The sequence below is a fragment of the Hevea brasiliensis genome, chromosome 2 (assembly GCF_030052815.1).
Source record: "Hevea brasiliensis isolate MT/VB/25A 57/8 chromosome 2, ASM3005281v1, whole genome shotgun sequence".
NCBI lineage: Eukaryota > Viridiplantae > Streptophyta > Magnoliopsida > Malpighiales > Euphorbiaceae > Hevea > Hevea brasiliensis.
Window position 1 is genome coordinate 112,415,113 of NC_079494.1, and position 16,896 is coordinate 112,432,008.

The following is a 16,896-nucleotide window of genomic DNA, read 5'->3' on the forward strand; positions in this document are numbered from 1 at the left end:
TATTAAAAATATTTTAATCAATAATATGTTTAATAGCAAATTAGCAATGTAAAACAAAGCTAAGTATCCTTTATCATTGTCTTTGTTTACTCGATTAACCCGTTTTCAAAAACTATGCTTAGTGAATACTTAGGTCCGAATCTATACATCCAATTAATTTATAAATATTATATTATTTAAATTTATAATAATTTTTTTATTAATGAATTTATTCAACCTTATTTTTCAATGAAAAATATATTTTTATTAATAAAAAATTAACTGATCCTAAATATTTTTTTAATCTGCCAATAATTTTGTACTCTCAATGAAGCGTCCAAAAAGTCACCATACAAGGGCACTTTGCAAAAATAAGGCTACTACCACGCATATTAAATGAATTTATTTATATATTAATCCTATTTTGACTACGAAAATTTTAGATAAAAATAAAGCTATACACACTATTGACTATTGAAAATTTTAAAATATAATCAGATCATTAATTATAGTGAATTTTATATAAATTATAAAGAATTTATATAAATTTTATTATAATTAATGATTATAATATATTTATTATATATATATATATAATAATTGCACTGGATTATCTGAGTATTGACTTGCTCGATGGGAAGGAAAAAAAAAAATCAACATTTTCCATCTTAATGTGTGGAAAATAGTAGTCATTGATAAGGTCAAAGTACTCGCCAACGTTATTCTTGCTTTAGAAAATCTGATTGGTTCATCCATCTTTAATTTATCTCAATTGATTTCTTTAAGAAATTATATTTTATTAATTAAAAATAAAATATAAATTTAAAATACAAATTATTGTATTATTATATTTATATAAGCAAATCAATATAAAATGAAAAAAAATAAAATAAATTCTTATTTAAGATTTATTAATAAGAATATATTCAAATACATATATATAGAATCTATTCTTAAATGATACGATGCTATAATTATTAGAAAATTATATATATATATATATATATATATAAAGAGAAAAGGAGTGGAGGGGGATAACCACCAACGAGAAGCCAAAGGAAAGAATAATTAGAGGAAAAGGATGAATTGAACTTTAGGTTGAGGATAATAATATTGTTTAATTTTAATTTAAAATTAATTAAGTTGGCTAGTGGCGACTAGGTCAATTTATGATTTTTTTATTTTAATATTTACAATCAAAACTATTTTGAGATCAAATTTCACCACAATGAGATTAAAATTTCACTTTTAAGTGAATAAATAAATTTAAAATATTCACCAATTAAATCCAACCTAATTAATAAAAAAAATAAAGCTTGTATATTTAATTATAAATTATATTCTTTTAATTACGTTAAAAATAATAAATACAAACTAATGCATAAATTTGGTTTAAATTAAACTAATTTATAAAAAGATAAATGAGACTTAAACTTATAATTAATGTGCGATATATAATTTCTGACTTCTTTAGATTGAAGGTCTTTGTGAAATAACTGAGGCCATAACTCGTTTACCTCGATATCTCCCGAAAAACATAAAAAACCTTTATATATGATTTTGACCTATCAATCAATACAGAATTAAACTCTGATATCAAATTATATGAATTTATCTAATTATAATTAAAAAAAACTAACTAATAATGGGAGGTTTGTTAATTCATATATAACATTTAAAATCTCAATGCAGAATCGATGTAAAATGCATCAATATATATATATATATATAATTAATTAAAAAAAAGTAAAAATAAGTCATAATCTAAAAACAAGAAAAATCAAACAAAGTTTGTTAATCGGTCCAATCTATTATAAACTCGAAAATTGCCAAACCAAATGAGAATTGAAAACAAACAAGTTGCACATAAATAAAGCACATGACTACATAAATCAAAATCAGTGATTTACTAGATTTTTATTTTGCCAAGCTCCAATACATTTTTTTCAATGGAATAATGACATTAATCGTGGCCAAAAAAGGGCTTTGAGTGCGGATATAAATGTTGTACATATGATAAAAGGCATGAAGATATAAGAATTGTACATATATTCATGATAGAGACAAATTTTCTAAATGCTATCATCTCTTATATACTTTATTTATTATAAATTTAAATTTTATTTTATAAAATCAAAAACCTATTTTATAAAGTGAATAATATTTATTAATAAATAAAAATTGTATTAATTAAATAAAATTAATAATAATATAAAATGTTTAAAAATATTTTCAATATTCTTTAAAAAATTAAAAAAGTAAAAACTTCACCGAGAAATTACCAGGAGAAATTCAAAAGAAAAAAAAAATTGCCTCGCCAAAATAAGAAAGATAAAAAGAGAAACATCTTTTTGTAAAAAAATAAAAAGAGAAATATCTTTTATCGAATGACAGCATTTAGTTTGTGTGGCCTTTGCTAAGCGAATCCATCCCTCCTTCTCTCTCTCTCTCTCTCTCTCTCTCTCTCTCTCTATAGATTATCACTTCAGCTCCGTCGTTCAAATCCATCGCTTATTTGTTATGCTTTTCAACTCACCAAAGGAGTCTTAACAGATTCTTAGTTCAGCAGCCACTTCTCTCTCTTTCTCTCTCTGGTAAATTCGAGTAAATGAGTTGCTGATTCGTGTTTTCCAACTTTACGTTTCTTGATTTCCGTGTTCGTATCGTCTTCAATGCTTCAAGTTTAATTAAATGAGATTGCTTTGCTCTGATGCTTCCCTCTAGAAATGGCTTCTGCCTCTTCATTGTCAGGTATCTCCGCTTTAGTAATGGATTTTTTTGAATTCTTAAAAGAATTTTGTTTTTGAATTATTTTCGAAATATTGTTTTATTTCTACAGAAAGTAACGTCTGGCAATTCCCTAGTTTAATTGTGTTTAACCCCTTGTTTGGATTCTCAGAAAATGTGGTGAAAAGGAGGGAAATTATGTTTTTGAATGACAAAATTTGTATCTCTTGGCGATTCAAGTTTGCAGTAATGTGTTCAATTTAGTTAAATTCAACTTTTGTATCGTAGTTGAGGCCAAAACTTATTCTTTTTTTGTTTTATATTTTTGCAAGTCTTGGATTAAACTAAGCTGAAGATGAAATTGACCAAAATTTCCTGTTTTCATGCTATTTCGATGCATTTTTTTTGGAGTAACTTTTTTTTTTTTTTTTTTTCTCTCAGTATCCTTAGAATACGTGAACATATGTAAATTATCCAATGGAGAAGATAGCGGGAGATATGACTGTAGCGTGCCGTCTTGTGCGTGGAAAGCTCGTAGAATCTTGGCAGGGTTTCTTGCAAGCACTGTGCATCCTCCCCAGTGTTCGTCATTCTCATGTGGGCGAAATGGAAGAAGTAATCAATTCAAAACTGTAAGTTTCGTAAATTGATTCGTGTTCTTGCATTGATTATAATTAATTACGTCAGTATTTGGACAGACCTCTTCATAGTTTCATTTGCGAGTTGAGAAAAGAATAGGGTGCGGCTACTATAGCGTGTTTAGTTTAATATTCCGTTAGATTAAATACACATAGATTTGTGCACACATTATACAAATTTTAATTAATTCTGCACAAATCTCTAAATAAATATCTAATGTAAAGGTTGTAAAACTTGTTCAAGTTACATTAGATGCACTAAAGTTATAGATTCGTGCACTCATTATACATATTTTAATTAATTATGCACAAATCTTTATATAAATATTTAATCTAAAGACTTCAAAACTCTAATGAGATTGTGTTTAATTGTTAAATCATATATATATATATATATATATATATATATATATATATATATATTAATTAATTGTGAGCCTATAAAATAGGCTTTATCACAATAAATTAAAAGTTAAATTGAGGCGAATTAGAGTTATTTAACCTTTTTGCTTTTTATTATTTGAATTTTACATACACTAGTAGTTTAAATTTTATAAAATAGTTGCTTTGAAATACATAGTTTTAATGCATATAATTCAAAACTAATTGAGCAATATATTTAAGCATACTGCAATCCCATATAGCGTATTGGCTAAGTTCATCCCACTATATCGCAAATTATAAAAATTGATTTATCCATATTCATACTCATATGACACTATCTAAATACTAATATAATTTTTATTATTATTTCAAGGGCATAATATCACGCAGCAAAATTTCCTTTTAAAACTTTTTCCCTCATTCCTCATTCCACTACAATTTAAATAGTTTTATGATGTGAGTAATACTTTACTAATTCTTTGTTATTTGCTATCCAAACAAGGTTATTGGTATCTTTTTGCTTTTATATTTATTTTGATCCTTGCACTCCCATCCAAGTGAGGTAGTATGAAAAATTGATTAGGTCACTTCTTTATCCAATACTCGCTAAAATCAACAATAACTAAATTTTAATTTCAAATTAATTGGAGTCGGTTATATGGACTATTTTTGTCATTCAAATCTTTTTGAAATCAATTCTATATTAATATTTAAAAATTATAAATCTTTTATATTACTTACCTCTACGTCATTTTAAGTCTTCTCATTTCCCTTCTTACTCTTTTTACTATTAATTTATCACACTTTTATACTAGGTCGTTCAATGCTCTTTTTTGACATGATCATATACTATTTTTAATTAACCCTCTCATCTTATATCCAATGTTTGCTATATGCACTCTTTGGCAGATGTGGTCTTTTCTAATCTTATTAATTATCATGTTATCGGACATCTATCTTAATATTAGCATTTTTACAACACTCATCTTGTAGATATGTTATACTTTGGATGAATAATGTTCACCCTCATACAACATAGCTGGATTGGCCATAATTTTACATAACTTACCTTTCATTTTATCAAGGATCATATGGTCGTATAGCATACTAGCATTCCTGTCACACTCCTCCGTTTTAGTCATTATGTTTTAATCTTATGATTTTATTACTCCATTTTTCTAGATGATAAAAACCTAAATATTTGAATTGGTTGCATTTTGGCACAAAAACTCTATCTAATTGAACCTCACCTCAATTCCTTATATGAGAGTTAAAACTCATAATGCGTATATTTCATCTTTTTTCTACTTAACCTAAAAACCTTTCTCTTAAGAGTCCTTTTCAACTCCAGCTTTTGGTTAATTCCTTCACTAGTTCATCTACTAAGAAAATATCATCTGCAAATAATATGCATTATGAGACATTGTATTGAATATGAATGGGTAGCTCATCCATAAATAAGGTAAATGAGTAAGGACTCAAAATCAAACCCGATGTAAACCCACTGTTATAGGAAACTTGTCCATATTCCTACCATTGTAATGGACTCTAATAATTGTTGTAATGCTACCCAAAAAAACGAAAACCACCTCTTATTATATGTGTTAAACTTATCTTGTGTCATGCGAACAAAGGCAACCATATAAATGCAACTGTACCTTGGCATTGGCTATCTAGTTACTCCCTTCTAAAGAGCGATAGGAACAAAATGGGGTATGGCAGGAGGGAATATCACTATACTTAAGCTATCACACCCTAAAATTATATAAATAGAAAATAAATACAAAATATTCCCTTTAGTCCCTAAAATTTACATTTTACTACCCAAACTTCCTACCCCTTGACATTAACTTATTCTATTCATACTAGATTCTAGTCTTTGTATGAAATTTTCTTATGACCTATTTTCTTAATGTCATTGATATCATGTTCTTTTGCTTTTTTGACTTTCTGGCTTGCTAGAAATGTGAAGTCCTTGATATAGGAAGCTGTTATTCTATTGAAGCTTTTGGATCTGCATTTGTTGGGAGACTCTTTAAACCTGGAATTCTTCATTTTGCTGATCAAAGATGGCAGTTGTTTTGTTCTTCATCCATTTCCTCAGGTGCCTTCAATGAGGTTTCTCCTGAATCACTATGGGAGGTAGAGATCGCACAATTTGCCCTGGGTATCTCTATTGTGATAATCATCATCATGAAAGTGGGATTGCTTCAGTCAACTATGACTTATATTGTTGATTGTGTGATCACTTCAGGATCTTAAGCCTACTGTTTCATACCTTTCACCAAAAGAATTGGAATTGGTCCAGAATGCTCTTAAGGTAACCTTTTGTGCAGAAGAATCTTTGTTGACCTTTCTTGCAAATCTGTACTCTTGAAGTGCTTATGAATGTAGTAATTTCATTGGTACAGCTGGCTTTTGAGGCTCATGATGGTCAGAAAAGACGCAGCGGGGAGCCATTCATCATTCATCCAGTAGAAGTTGCGCGCATTCTAGGAGAACTTGTGAGTTACTCAGAATTTAAAAGCATGCCCATACTTGATATCTACTTTGAATTGCACTCTACAATCAAAACTTTTCTATTCTTTTAGGAATTGGATTGGGAGTCCATTGCTGCTGGATTACTGCATGACACTGTTGAAGATACAAATGTTGTTACTTTTGAAAGAATTGAGGAGGAATTTGGTCCCACTGTACGGCACATTGTAGAAGGGGAGACTAAGGTGCTATACTTTTATGGGTGTAATTATGTTCTTTTAGTGGATTAAGTTCATCTTAAACAAACTTTTACTGAGATTTGAGCGCATACTGATATCAGTTTCTTCCCTTTCCTGCTAGGTATCCAAATTGGGAAAATTAAAGCGTAAGAATGAAAGTGATTCAGTACAAGATGTAAAAGCTGATGACCTACGGCAGATGTTTCTTGCCATGACAGAGGAGGTGATTTGTTCCTTCTTCTTCTTTTTAAAGATACCTTGGCTTATCTATTGTCAAAGCTAGTTTGCAACTAAAAATGATTATGTCTCAGGTCCGTGTAATTATTGTCAAATTAGCTGACAGGTTACATAACATGCGCACTCTTTCGCATATGCCTCCACGTAAGCAGGTATAGTGCGCCCCCGCGCCCTCCCCCCACCCTATAAGTCATAATTTTATTAATTTTATTAATTACCGGGAAAAAAAAAGTAGGTATGGTTAAAAGGGAAAAAAGAGCTCGTAATTTGTCCTTGACCATTTAGTTTTCATTTTTATCATTGCTACGTTTTTTCAGTCCAGCATTGCAATGGAAACACTTCAGGTCTTTGCTCCTCTTTCAAAACTGCTAGGAATGTATCAAATAAAGGTAAACCTACATGCTGACTTTTCACACATCAAATTCTATTCTATGAAGTTGAGTTGGAGATAAATATTTGCTGCTTAAACTTGTTAATTCATCTTATACAATGATCTTCACCGCATCAGTGGTCAAAGTTTAAAATGTTGAATTTAGATCCTTATACAGACAATTTTAGTTTTGTGGTTCCTTCCACCTTTGAGAATGACCAGTTTTGAACTTGAAGAACCTATTGTGTTGTATTCCTCTAGTTCAGGTTATTATCAGAAACAGAACATGACCATCTCATGAGTTAGTCCGATGTAATGCACAATACTCCTACTTAAGTGTGTAATTTTGTCCTCTTTGGGTAAATTAATTTGCAGTGATTGCAGATGCATGACCTTTTGTCTATGGTTAGCTAGCAGTGGCCATGATACTATACTCTTCTTTCACTCAAAGCCCCAAAGTGTTTGGGATATTTTTGGTGTATTTTATACTCTTCATTTTTTTCTGTTAATTTATTGATCACGCAACTGATAATATTTTGCAGTCTGAGCTTGAAAATCTTTCATTCATGTATACAAATCCTGAGGCTTATGCTAAGGTCAAGATGAGAGTTGCAGACCTCTATAAAGAACATGAGAAAGAGCTCATGGAGGTAATTTCTTTGTTAATAATTTTTATCATATATTTATTTAAACAAAGTGCAAGAATGTTTTTCTTTACTATCTTGAAGTGAAACCTTTACCCTTGAGGTTGGGGAATGTTAAGTTGGTGGTTCTTGACGTAGTCTTGCATCAATATAGTCATTGCTTATCAAGACTACTGGCTTTGTATAGGCAAACAAAATTTTGAAGAAAAAGATATTGGATGATCAGTTCCTTGACCTTATGACTGTGAAGACTGAAGTTCGCTCTGCATGTAAGGAGCCTTACAGGTGAAGCCATTAACCATACTTCTAACATCTTGTTTTGTTCATTTACTTATTTAGCCTACTTGCTATTTTTTTTTTCTTTAAAAAACTATGAATTCCCATTTTATTATTGTATCATTATTTGCATCAAATTTCGTTGGTGATTAAAAAATAGCTGTTTTAGATGGTTGCTATAGTCTAATGAATAGAGGCTCAATTGCAATAGCAATTTAATTCCTTTTGTTCTTGCATATCTGTCTGTGCAAAAGGGCCTATAACACTGAATTATCCTCCTTGGGTCTCAGAAGATGTAATAAGTTGACCTTTGATTCATTTAGATTGGTAATGTCACTGTATATTATGTTGTGTGCTTCATGTAATGTCCTGGAGATTGTAATTGCTTTGAGAAATGCCTTCACCTGCTTCTTCTTTTCCCTCTTGGTCTGTTAAAGTTGTTGCTTCAAAAAAAAAAAACCCCCTTCTCGTTCACAACTTGTAATTGGAATCTCTTATTTGCTTTCAGTCTTTACAAAGCGGTACTTAAATCTAAAGGTTCGATCAGTGAAGTTAACCAAATTGCACAGGTTTGCTTTGATATGTCATTTGAACTATCATGAGAAACATCTGACAGTGGATATTTTCTCTAGTTTCATATTTGCCAGTTGACATATTGCTCCTTTTGGTTGTAACCAGCTGCGAATTATCATAAAGCCAAAGCCGTGTATTGGAGTTGGGCCTCTGTGCAATCCACAGCAGGTACATCCATGTCTGTTTTCTGAAAAATTCTGTCATCTGTTGCAGCCACTTTTGTGTGGCATGCGGCCTGTTCTCATGTTTTGAGATTGTGCAGATATGCTACCATGTCCTTGGCTTAGTCCACGGAATCTGGACCCCTATTCCTAGAGCTGTATGTATTCTTTTATTCTTATTTTGAAGTACATAATTATAATCTAAAAACTGTTGGTAATATGTTAAGAATATCGGTTTAATTCCTGTAACAGATGAAAGACTATATTGCAACCCCAAAGCCTAATGGTTATCAAAGTCTTCATACAACTGTAATTCCATTTCTGTATGAAAGCATGCTTCGACTGGAGGTTCAGGTACTATTCTATGTTCATTTGTTACCAAGTTTCACTTTTTACTTGCTATGGAGGAAGTAAGGGCTTGCTTTGGCTTTCGTTCTTTTCTTTGTTTGTTTTTTCTTCAGTTTTGTAGCTGTAACTGTATCCTGCAGAAGAGTCAATTTCCCTCTCCGGGCCTCTCCCTGGCAAAATTTTATAGATTTTTATTGTGTATTTCAAGGAACTTCTCTATTATCTTTCTGAAGTATTGATTTGGTTACTTGTTGCATATTTAGTTACATAAAGAAGGCTGATGCATTTTCAACAGATTAGAACTGAAGAGATGGATCTGATAGCGGAGAGAGGCATTGCTGCTCATTATAGTGGGAGAGTATTTGTTACAGGTTTAGTTGGACATGCACTGCCTAATGGTAGAAGTTCAAGAGGGAAGACAGTGTGTCTTAACAATGCAAACATTGCACTCAGGGTATGTTAATTTTTTTCTGTTAATAAATTGTGACAGTTAGGAGACATCCTTGAGGAACTTGTAGAAAACCATTTTAAGCGCCCTGACCTTGATATTAATTTCATGGTGAAGTCCTTTCTTTCCTTCAGATTGGCTGGCTCAATGCAATTAGAGAATGGCAAGAGGAATTTGTTGGCAATATGAGCTCCAGAGAATTTGTAGATACCATCACTAGAGATCTGTTAGGAAGTTGTGTCTTTGTTTTTACACCTAAGGGAGAGGTAAGAGAGTGGATTTCATCTCTTATGGGTAGATAGGGTGAATTCATATATTAGGAAGTTGTGCATTTCTGGATTACTAAAATTTATTGATACTTTGGATACAGATAAAAAATTTGCCAAAGGGAGCAACTGTGGTCGACTATGCTTACATGATACACACTGAAATTGGCAACAAGATGGTGGCTGCAAAGGTATCCTTTTTCAGTTTGATTGGTGTTGTGTTCTTTTGCAAATCTGAAGACAACAAACATATGAGGTCTAGGGGCATATTTACTTACAAAAGACTTTCGAAAAAAAAAAGGAAACTGTTGGAAAATGTATTTACCAATAAAAAAAAAAATTGTTCTCTTTGTCACTGTTTCGTTTGCTCTGTTGAAGTTGTTTATAATTTCAATTTTTTTATTTAAAAAAAATTTACTTTGTAGGAAAATCAAGATTCGTTAAAAGTATTCTTTATGAATCAAAAAAGCAAAGGTTGAACCACACGGTGCCTAGGAAAACTGAAGTTTCCACTATTTTGAATTTGATATAGAATTTAGAAAACTATAAACTAGTATTCCCAGTTTTCTTTGCAAGTTCGGAGAAACAGAAAACTGGGGTTTCCAAATTTAATTAAGAACTGAAAAGTGGGTTTACTTGGTGAATGTAGTTCTTAAGATTTTCTTTTCAAGTTTGGAAAAATGGAAAATACGGTTTCCTCATTCAAATGGAAAACTGGATAATGTCTTATTCTAATCTTTCAATTTTAGAAGAGAGTTTTGAAGTTTCACTCAGAAAATGGATTTCATACATTTTTCTATGGAAAAATGAATTAGATGAAAAGGTTAAAAAAAAGTCTTCTAAAAACCAAATCCTGAATAACAAATGCGTTGCTTTGTTTTTTCCAGGTTAATGGTAATCTTGTTTCTCCTGTGCATGTACTTGCCAATGCAGAAGTCATCGAGATAATCACCTACAATGTTAGTTTTTTTATCTTCCCTTTAATTTTTAATTTTGAATAGAAAATGTGGTATTTTTTTTTCTTTATATTCTGGAGGCATAATTCCTATAGTTGCTCATTTGGAAGTTAACATGTGTGTACCATTAATGGCTTGTTCTGCTATTCTCAAAACTTTATTTATTGTTTCCTTAGGCACTTTCTAGCAAATCAGCTTTTCAGAGGCACAAGCAATGGCTGCAACATGCTAAAACACGTAGTGCCAGACACAAAATTGTGAAAGTAGGTTTAGTTAAATAGATTGAAGATACATTATTCTCAAAACTTTTGTAATTGCTCTCAGGACTAAAAATATAAAGAAAATTTATCATATACAGTTCTTAAGGGAGCAAGCTGCACTATCTGCTGCCGAAATAACAGCAGATACAATAAATGACTTTATAGCTGATTCTGAGGAGGAGAGTGAAGTAGAAGAACTCTCAGATAATGCCGAATGGAATAGAACCCTGTGGGAGAAAATGTTTAGGAAAGTTGTGAAGTCATCTCAAAGGAAATATTTTGAAGATCTGCCCATGCCTTCTAAAAATGGAAGTGTTTGGGTCCCCAAGGTAAATGGGAAACATAATAAGCATTTGCAACATGTGAATTTGGAGGCCAAGGAGGAGTTGTTATCACAGGGAAATGGTTTTGCCAAAATGATGCAGTCAAATATTCCAATGCACAAGGAAGTCTTGCCTGGTTTAGAAAGTTGGCATGCCAGCAAGGTTGCCTCTTGGCACAGAATTGAAGGGCACTCAGTCCAGTGGTTTTGTGTGGTATGCATAGATCGAAGAGGTAATTTTCCCTTTAGTCAAACCTGACATGTTTAACTTACCTGCTCTGTCAAGGGGTTTATGCAAATTTCGTGTGTCACTTCTGAATCATTTTCTGATAGTGACATGGTTTCAAGTATTAAACCCCAGTCGTCCTAATTTTATGTTTAACCCATACTTATAGAAACATTATTGTCAGGCATAATGGCTGAGGTTACAACAGCATTGGCAGCTGTAGGTATAGCTATATGTTCCTGTGTGGTGAGTGATTCTAATTATTAAATGTCTCATTGAACTGTGATTTCTGTTTTTTTTGCTTAATTATGTGACCTGCAATATCTTTAACTTTCAATGACCAGGCTGAAATTGATAGAGGAAGGGGGATGTCCGTGATGTTATTTCATATTGAAGGGAACCCTGATAGTTTGGTAGTGTATACGGCAATTGTTCTCACTTTCTGTCCTCTCTCTTATAATTCATCACAAGCATTTATGACATTATTTGGTCCTGATAGTGCCCGCTTCTTTCTCTTTCAGGTAAAGGCCTGCTCAAGTGTGGATCTGATTTTCGGTGTTTTGGGATGGTCTATGGGTTGCAGCTGGCCAAGCTCAATGGAAAACCCCCAATTTCTTGAATGCTAATTTATCAGTTGACCAAATGAGTTTACCTGGTTGTTGCACGCTTGGGTAAGAAGTTTTGCCCCTCCAGAAAAACAAGTCTGGTGTTCTTACATTTTGGATAATAAGCTCAATAGTTTCATCTATTTGTTGGACAACAATAACAAAATAAACCAGCAACAGAAAATTGAGCCAATTCTGTCTCTGGAAATTCAGGTCATTGTATATAGAGAAAAAGGAGTGATAGTGTATACACATGTAAAAATACTTGTGAAAAGAGAATGGTGAAACACTTACAAAAGGGTTGTGAGAAACCTTGCCATATAGATATTCTTTTTTTATCATCTACTCATACCTTTTCTTTCTTCCTAATTTTCCATGAATAATGCATCGTATCTTTTTGTCTGGGAATTGCATTAGGGATTGCTTCTTCCTGCTTGTGCAGTTCTAGCCAGAATAGATATGGGCAGGCATTGTTGCACTGTTTTGATTGGGGTGGATGGCTTTTTGACAACTTATTGTGGCGACAGATTGGTAGTTGTTGCATATCGAACAGCCTAGTGATCGGAAAGGGTGATATTCAAATGATGATCATTATCAACATTATGGAGTGATTTCTACAAAAGATGCAACAGAGCTTTAATAGTTTTATTTCTCTACTCACTGAAATTGATTTATTTCAGTTTTTCTATATCTCATAAAACAAGGAGGGAATCACACTTAAGAAGATAACTAAAATATTGCATTCCTAAGGGTAAATAAAAGTAGCACCATCAATGCTAGCACTAACATATGCCAAACCAAATTTCTCCATTTTGCTAAGCACTTTGGTTGATCGTTAGCCGCTGTAAACTCCAGGGTTTCTTCTTTCTTCAAGAACGTTGAAGCGTGGGTAGTCTGATGGTTATATCTGCAATTGTCAACTATATTAATTTCACTGTTATCTAAGTGAATACACTCTTGGGTTTCGTTGGTTTCGTCTTCCTCCATAATCTTCGCTGCAGAGAACTGCTGGTTTATCGAGGTGTTTTTGAGCGCTTGTGACATTGCTTCTACCGATTCCAATGGCCAAATTTCTTCTTCATTGGATCCAGCTGAAGAGCTTCCTGTTACTTCTGAATTCTCGTCGCCTTTTTCCATGACACATTCTTCATTGTCATCCTCTTCTTCTTCTTCTTCCTCTTGATCATCATCCTCATCTTCAATTGAACGCTCTGTTGAAGTTATGTCTTCACTTGCCTTTGGAGCATCATCAAACGATTCTTCCTCTTTCCAGACTTCAATTCTTTCCACCACGGGCGACTCCTTTCCGTATTCCTGGTCATCATCCTCTGTTTCTTTGACTGAATGTACTGATGAATTTTTCTCTTCACATATCTTTAAAGAGTCGATTGGTTCTTCCTTTTTAAGAGCATTTATTTCTACCAAGGGGGACTCCTCTTTGGTTTCTTCCTCCTGATCATCATCGCCATTTTCTTCAACTAAATGCATTGATGAAATTCTCTCTCCTATCTTTACATCATCCGATGCTTCCTTCTCTTCTATACCTTCTTCAACTACTTCCATTAAGGGTGATTCCTCTCCCGAATCATTCTCAATCCTGTTCTCCTGTACATACAAGGAGTGGCTATCAAACACTGGCGATGGTAATTCTTCAATCCCGCTATAATTGTCACACGAGTTAATGCTTTCTTGTTTTGAATCATCCTTGATGAGGATCCCCTGATAATCATTTTTAGAATTCTCATTTCTGCAATTGTTTGTAGATGCAGGATTTTCTTCCTGAACCAAATCATCAAGTTATCAAAAGAAATGCAATAAATAATCTTATGTTCATTACGCGTTTGTTGCAATATAATTGACTTATAGATGTGAATCCTGATGAATCATCAGTTCTGGAAGAAAGAAATTACCAAGATCAAACTTTCATTGGAGAACAACTCGCAAGAATCAATCTGGGTTGCAACCATCTTTGTTGATCCATCGCTTGCGCAGCTAAACAACAACAATTCTCAATTAAATATTCACATAAAGAAAGCTATAAATCAGGTAAAATAAAACAGAGGCAGAATTTTCTAGTGTATCTTTGACCTAACCATGGATTGCAATGAAAAGTTGAAGATGATGAAGTTTGAAGGATGAACTGCAGCCCTTGACTTGCTTGCTCTTCTTTGTGCCGGCGGCTGCTGATCTCATTGGCACCTCTTCTTCTACCTTTGCGGACAGCAAAAGCTGCAGCCAAACCTGCAACAGCCAAGGCTCCGCCCCAGACAACAAGCCCCCCAATATCACCTCCACCAGCAGAGACAAATTGTGGCTTCCTTTTGCCTTGTTTAGATGTGGACCGGCGTTTCTCCATGTCTGATGTTGTTCTTTTCTTTAGTTTTAGGTATGTGCTATGCTAGTGTGTATACGCTAATTAAACGGTTTATATATTTAATGTTGATATTGAGGAGGAAAAAAAAACAAAAGATAAAGATTTGATTGGGTCATTGACTTTGGAAGGAGTGCAATATCGATCTCGGAGTTTGAAGAGGACAGCCTTTTTGCACAATTTTGCTACTTGGCATCTTTTGCTTCCTTCCTACCCCTTCTCTTTGGAGATTCTGTTAATCACACTTTAACCACATCATAATACAAACCATGATTCACCTAATTTTGCTATAATTTTGTTAATTCTAGATAATTTGTAATTTCTTCATTTGGTAAAATTATAATGCATATCATGTATTCAATTTTATTATTTTTTTTATTTTTGATTATGGCATAATAACATTTTTTTTTCTTAGTGTTCTGATAAATATTTCCTAATTAATTAATTAATTAATAATCATAAGGAACTCCGATTAAGATCTGATTTGTTTAAAAAACTCTCTCTTAACAGCCTATTTGGGAGAAAGTTTTTAGAGGCATGTTGAAGCTGAACTAATGTCAAATTGCATGAAACTATTATTCAAGACTCAGCTGGTCCAAATATAAAAAATTAAAGGAAAATTTTGGACTCATGTAGGAACAAGAATATTTAGCAAAGAGAATTAACTCATCAGGAGGGCAGAGAATAAAATATTTATCCGTTAGTAGAAAAGGAGTTATTATCACAAACAAACCTAAGAAACAAAAGAGAGGCAGCGTCAAGTCACCATAAATTCGAAAAAAATATAACAAATGAAGCATGACAGATAATTGTTGAATGTTTAATTAATAACCATTATTAGAGACTGATTTGGGCTAATCAGTCTCAGAAGTGTAGAAGAAAGGCCCCACAGTGAACAATTTCATATTCTTCTGGGTAAGGAATTGATAAGAATCAAGAAGAGCACCAGAGATCCCCTTGTTCACGTCCGTGGGAACATTGCAAGTCTTCAATAATGGAGACACCTCTAAGAATGCCTTGCACTCTTTAATCTTCCTTTCATCTTCGACCTCTGAAGGTGATAAGGTTGCAAAGAAGTAGCCCTTAGCATCGGTTGCTCCACTCAGGATGGACAAAGGTGCTGTTTCGTATCCATAGTCATCAACTGCAAGGCATGTTACCCTTGCCACAGCTCCTGCATTATATTAATTAGTGGTCAATTGGGTTTCTCTTGATTAGTCTATCCATGGAGAATTTCGAATGAGTTATGCATAATTTTACCTGCAAGAGGAATGAGTTCGGGGCCTGATTTGCAGTAAATGAGTCCTTGAATCCCAATTAATGTGGAGAGTAACTTGTCCTTTTCCAGGTTTGGTTTCTCAAGATTGGGATAATTGGCACCATAAACTCCATCGCTGGCAGAAGCAATAACTGCTAAAGATACAGCCGCAGAGATTGCCAAGCAGAAATGAGAGAAACCCATTATACTATAATGTGCTCACTACTCACCAACTCTTAGAGAGAAGAAAGAAAGATGAGTCAAGCTGAACTGCTGAAGGATGAGAGCTACAAAGACCACCATGGCCTTTTACAAGGATGGCTAAGTTTAGAATTCTCAAATAGAATACTTGAAATGGGATGTGATTTGTTGGCACGACAGGAAAGGAATCTCCAAAAAAGAGTAACAAAACTGCACGTCGCATTCCTATGCATGGTTTGTTTCTGAATTCACGACTTTTGAAGACTCCACGATCAAACAACTTGTGTCTCTCAAAATGCAGCAGCCACAGACAGTTGCCTCAGTCTCTATCTCTCCACAATTTCTTGAATGTTTCAGGCTTATAGGTCATTATTGATCCTTTAAATCGAAAATGCTTTTCAATTACAGGATTACTATCGGCTAATTAACACTACAATGATGAAAAGAAATTGCATCACACCGTTGAATGGGTTAACCATTCTTTTTTATAATTAATTCGACTTGAATTAACTCCATCAATCTTATTGACATAATGCTGCTGCTTGTTGCTTTTTTAAACCCTTGGTTTGTTAGGATTAGTCCAACTATTTGGTACAGAAAATATGAACGTCAGCCTACAAATCTTGTCGTCAAAATACTTGTATCATAATTGAAATCCTAATGGTTGCTTTTATGTGTTAGATATGTAATAATTATTATGATTTCTCTATCAAAATAAAATAATTTTTATGATATAATATTAAGAAGATGTTTGTTTTGACTTAGAAACAGATAAAACCAACTTATAAGCTCTAAAAATAAGCTGATATATTTTTTTATAATAATTTTTTAGCTCATAAGTTGAGCTTATAAGCAAAAAAAAAAAAAAAAAAGAACTCAACTTGTTATTTTAGTACTTATAAGTTAATTTGATAAAATATTTTATCGTA

General features: G+C 32.8%; 3 protein-coding genes across 3 annotated transcripts; 1 reads left to right on the forward strand and 2 right to left on the reverse strand.

Moving 5' to 3' along the window:
• The first annotated feature begins 2,430 nt into the window (after window positions 1-2,430).
• On the forward strand, window positions 2,431-12,473 carry LOC110659272 (putative GTP diphosphokinase RSH1, chloroplastic). The gene is made up of 24 exons (XM_021817150.2): window positions 2,431-2,730; window positions 3,148-3,338; window positions 5,691-5,870; window positions 5,983-6,048; window positions 6,140-6,232; window positions 6,320-6,451; window positions 6,567-6,668; window positions 6,757-6,834; window positions 7,000-7,071; window positions 7,595-7,702; window positions 7,884-7,981; window positions 8,481-8,541; window positions 8,651-8,713; window positions 8,808-8,864; window positions 8,959-9,060; window positions 9,350-9,508; window positions 9,637-9,768; window positions 9,873-9,959; window positions 10,656-10,727; window positions 10,901-10,987; window positions 11,083-11,539; window positions 11,717-11,778; window positions 11,877-11,945; window positions 12,054-12,473. The coding sequence occupies exons 1-24, from the start codon at window positions 2,706-2,708 to the stop codon at window positions 12,156-12,158; spliced, it is 2,658 nt and encodes an 885-aa protein (XP_021672842.2). The 5' UTR covers window positions 2,431-2,705; the 3' UTR covers window positions 12,159-12,473.
• Window positions 12,474-12,748: 275 nt separating this feature from the next.
• LOC110659271 (uncharacterized) lies at window positions 12,749-14,576 on the reverse strand. The gene is made up of 3 exons (XM_058139063.1): window positions 14,231-14,576; window positions 14,048-14,129; window positions 12,749-13,916 (listed from the first exon to the last, which is right to left on the reverse strand). The coding sequence occupies exons 1-3, from the start codon at window positions 14,491-14,493 to the stop codon at window positions 12,867-12,869; spliced, it is 1,395 nt and encodes a 464-aa protein (XP_057995046.1). The 5' UTR covers window positions 14,494-14,576; the 3' UTR covers window positions 12,749-12,866.
• Window positions 14,577-15,362: 786 nt separating this feature from the next.
• Window positions 15,363-16,058, reverse strand: LOC110659204 (protein SEED AND ROOT HAIR PROTECTIVE PROTEIN-like). Its single transcript, XM_021817069.2, has 2 exons — window positions 15,769-16,058; window positions 15,363-15,682 (listed from the first exon to the last, which is right to left on the reverse strand). Exons 1-2 carry the CDS (start codon window positions 15,968-15,970, stop codon window positions 15,363-15,365), a joined length of 522 nt encoding a protein of 173 aa, XP_021672761.2. The 5' UTR covers window positions 15,971-16,058.
• Window positions 16,059-16,896: the final 838 nt, after the last annotated feature.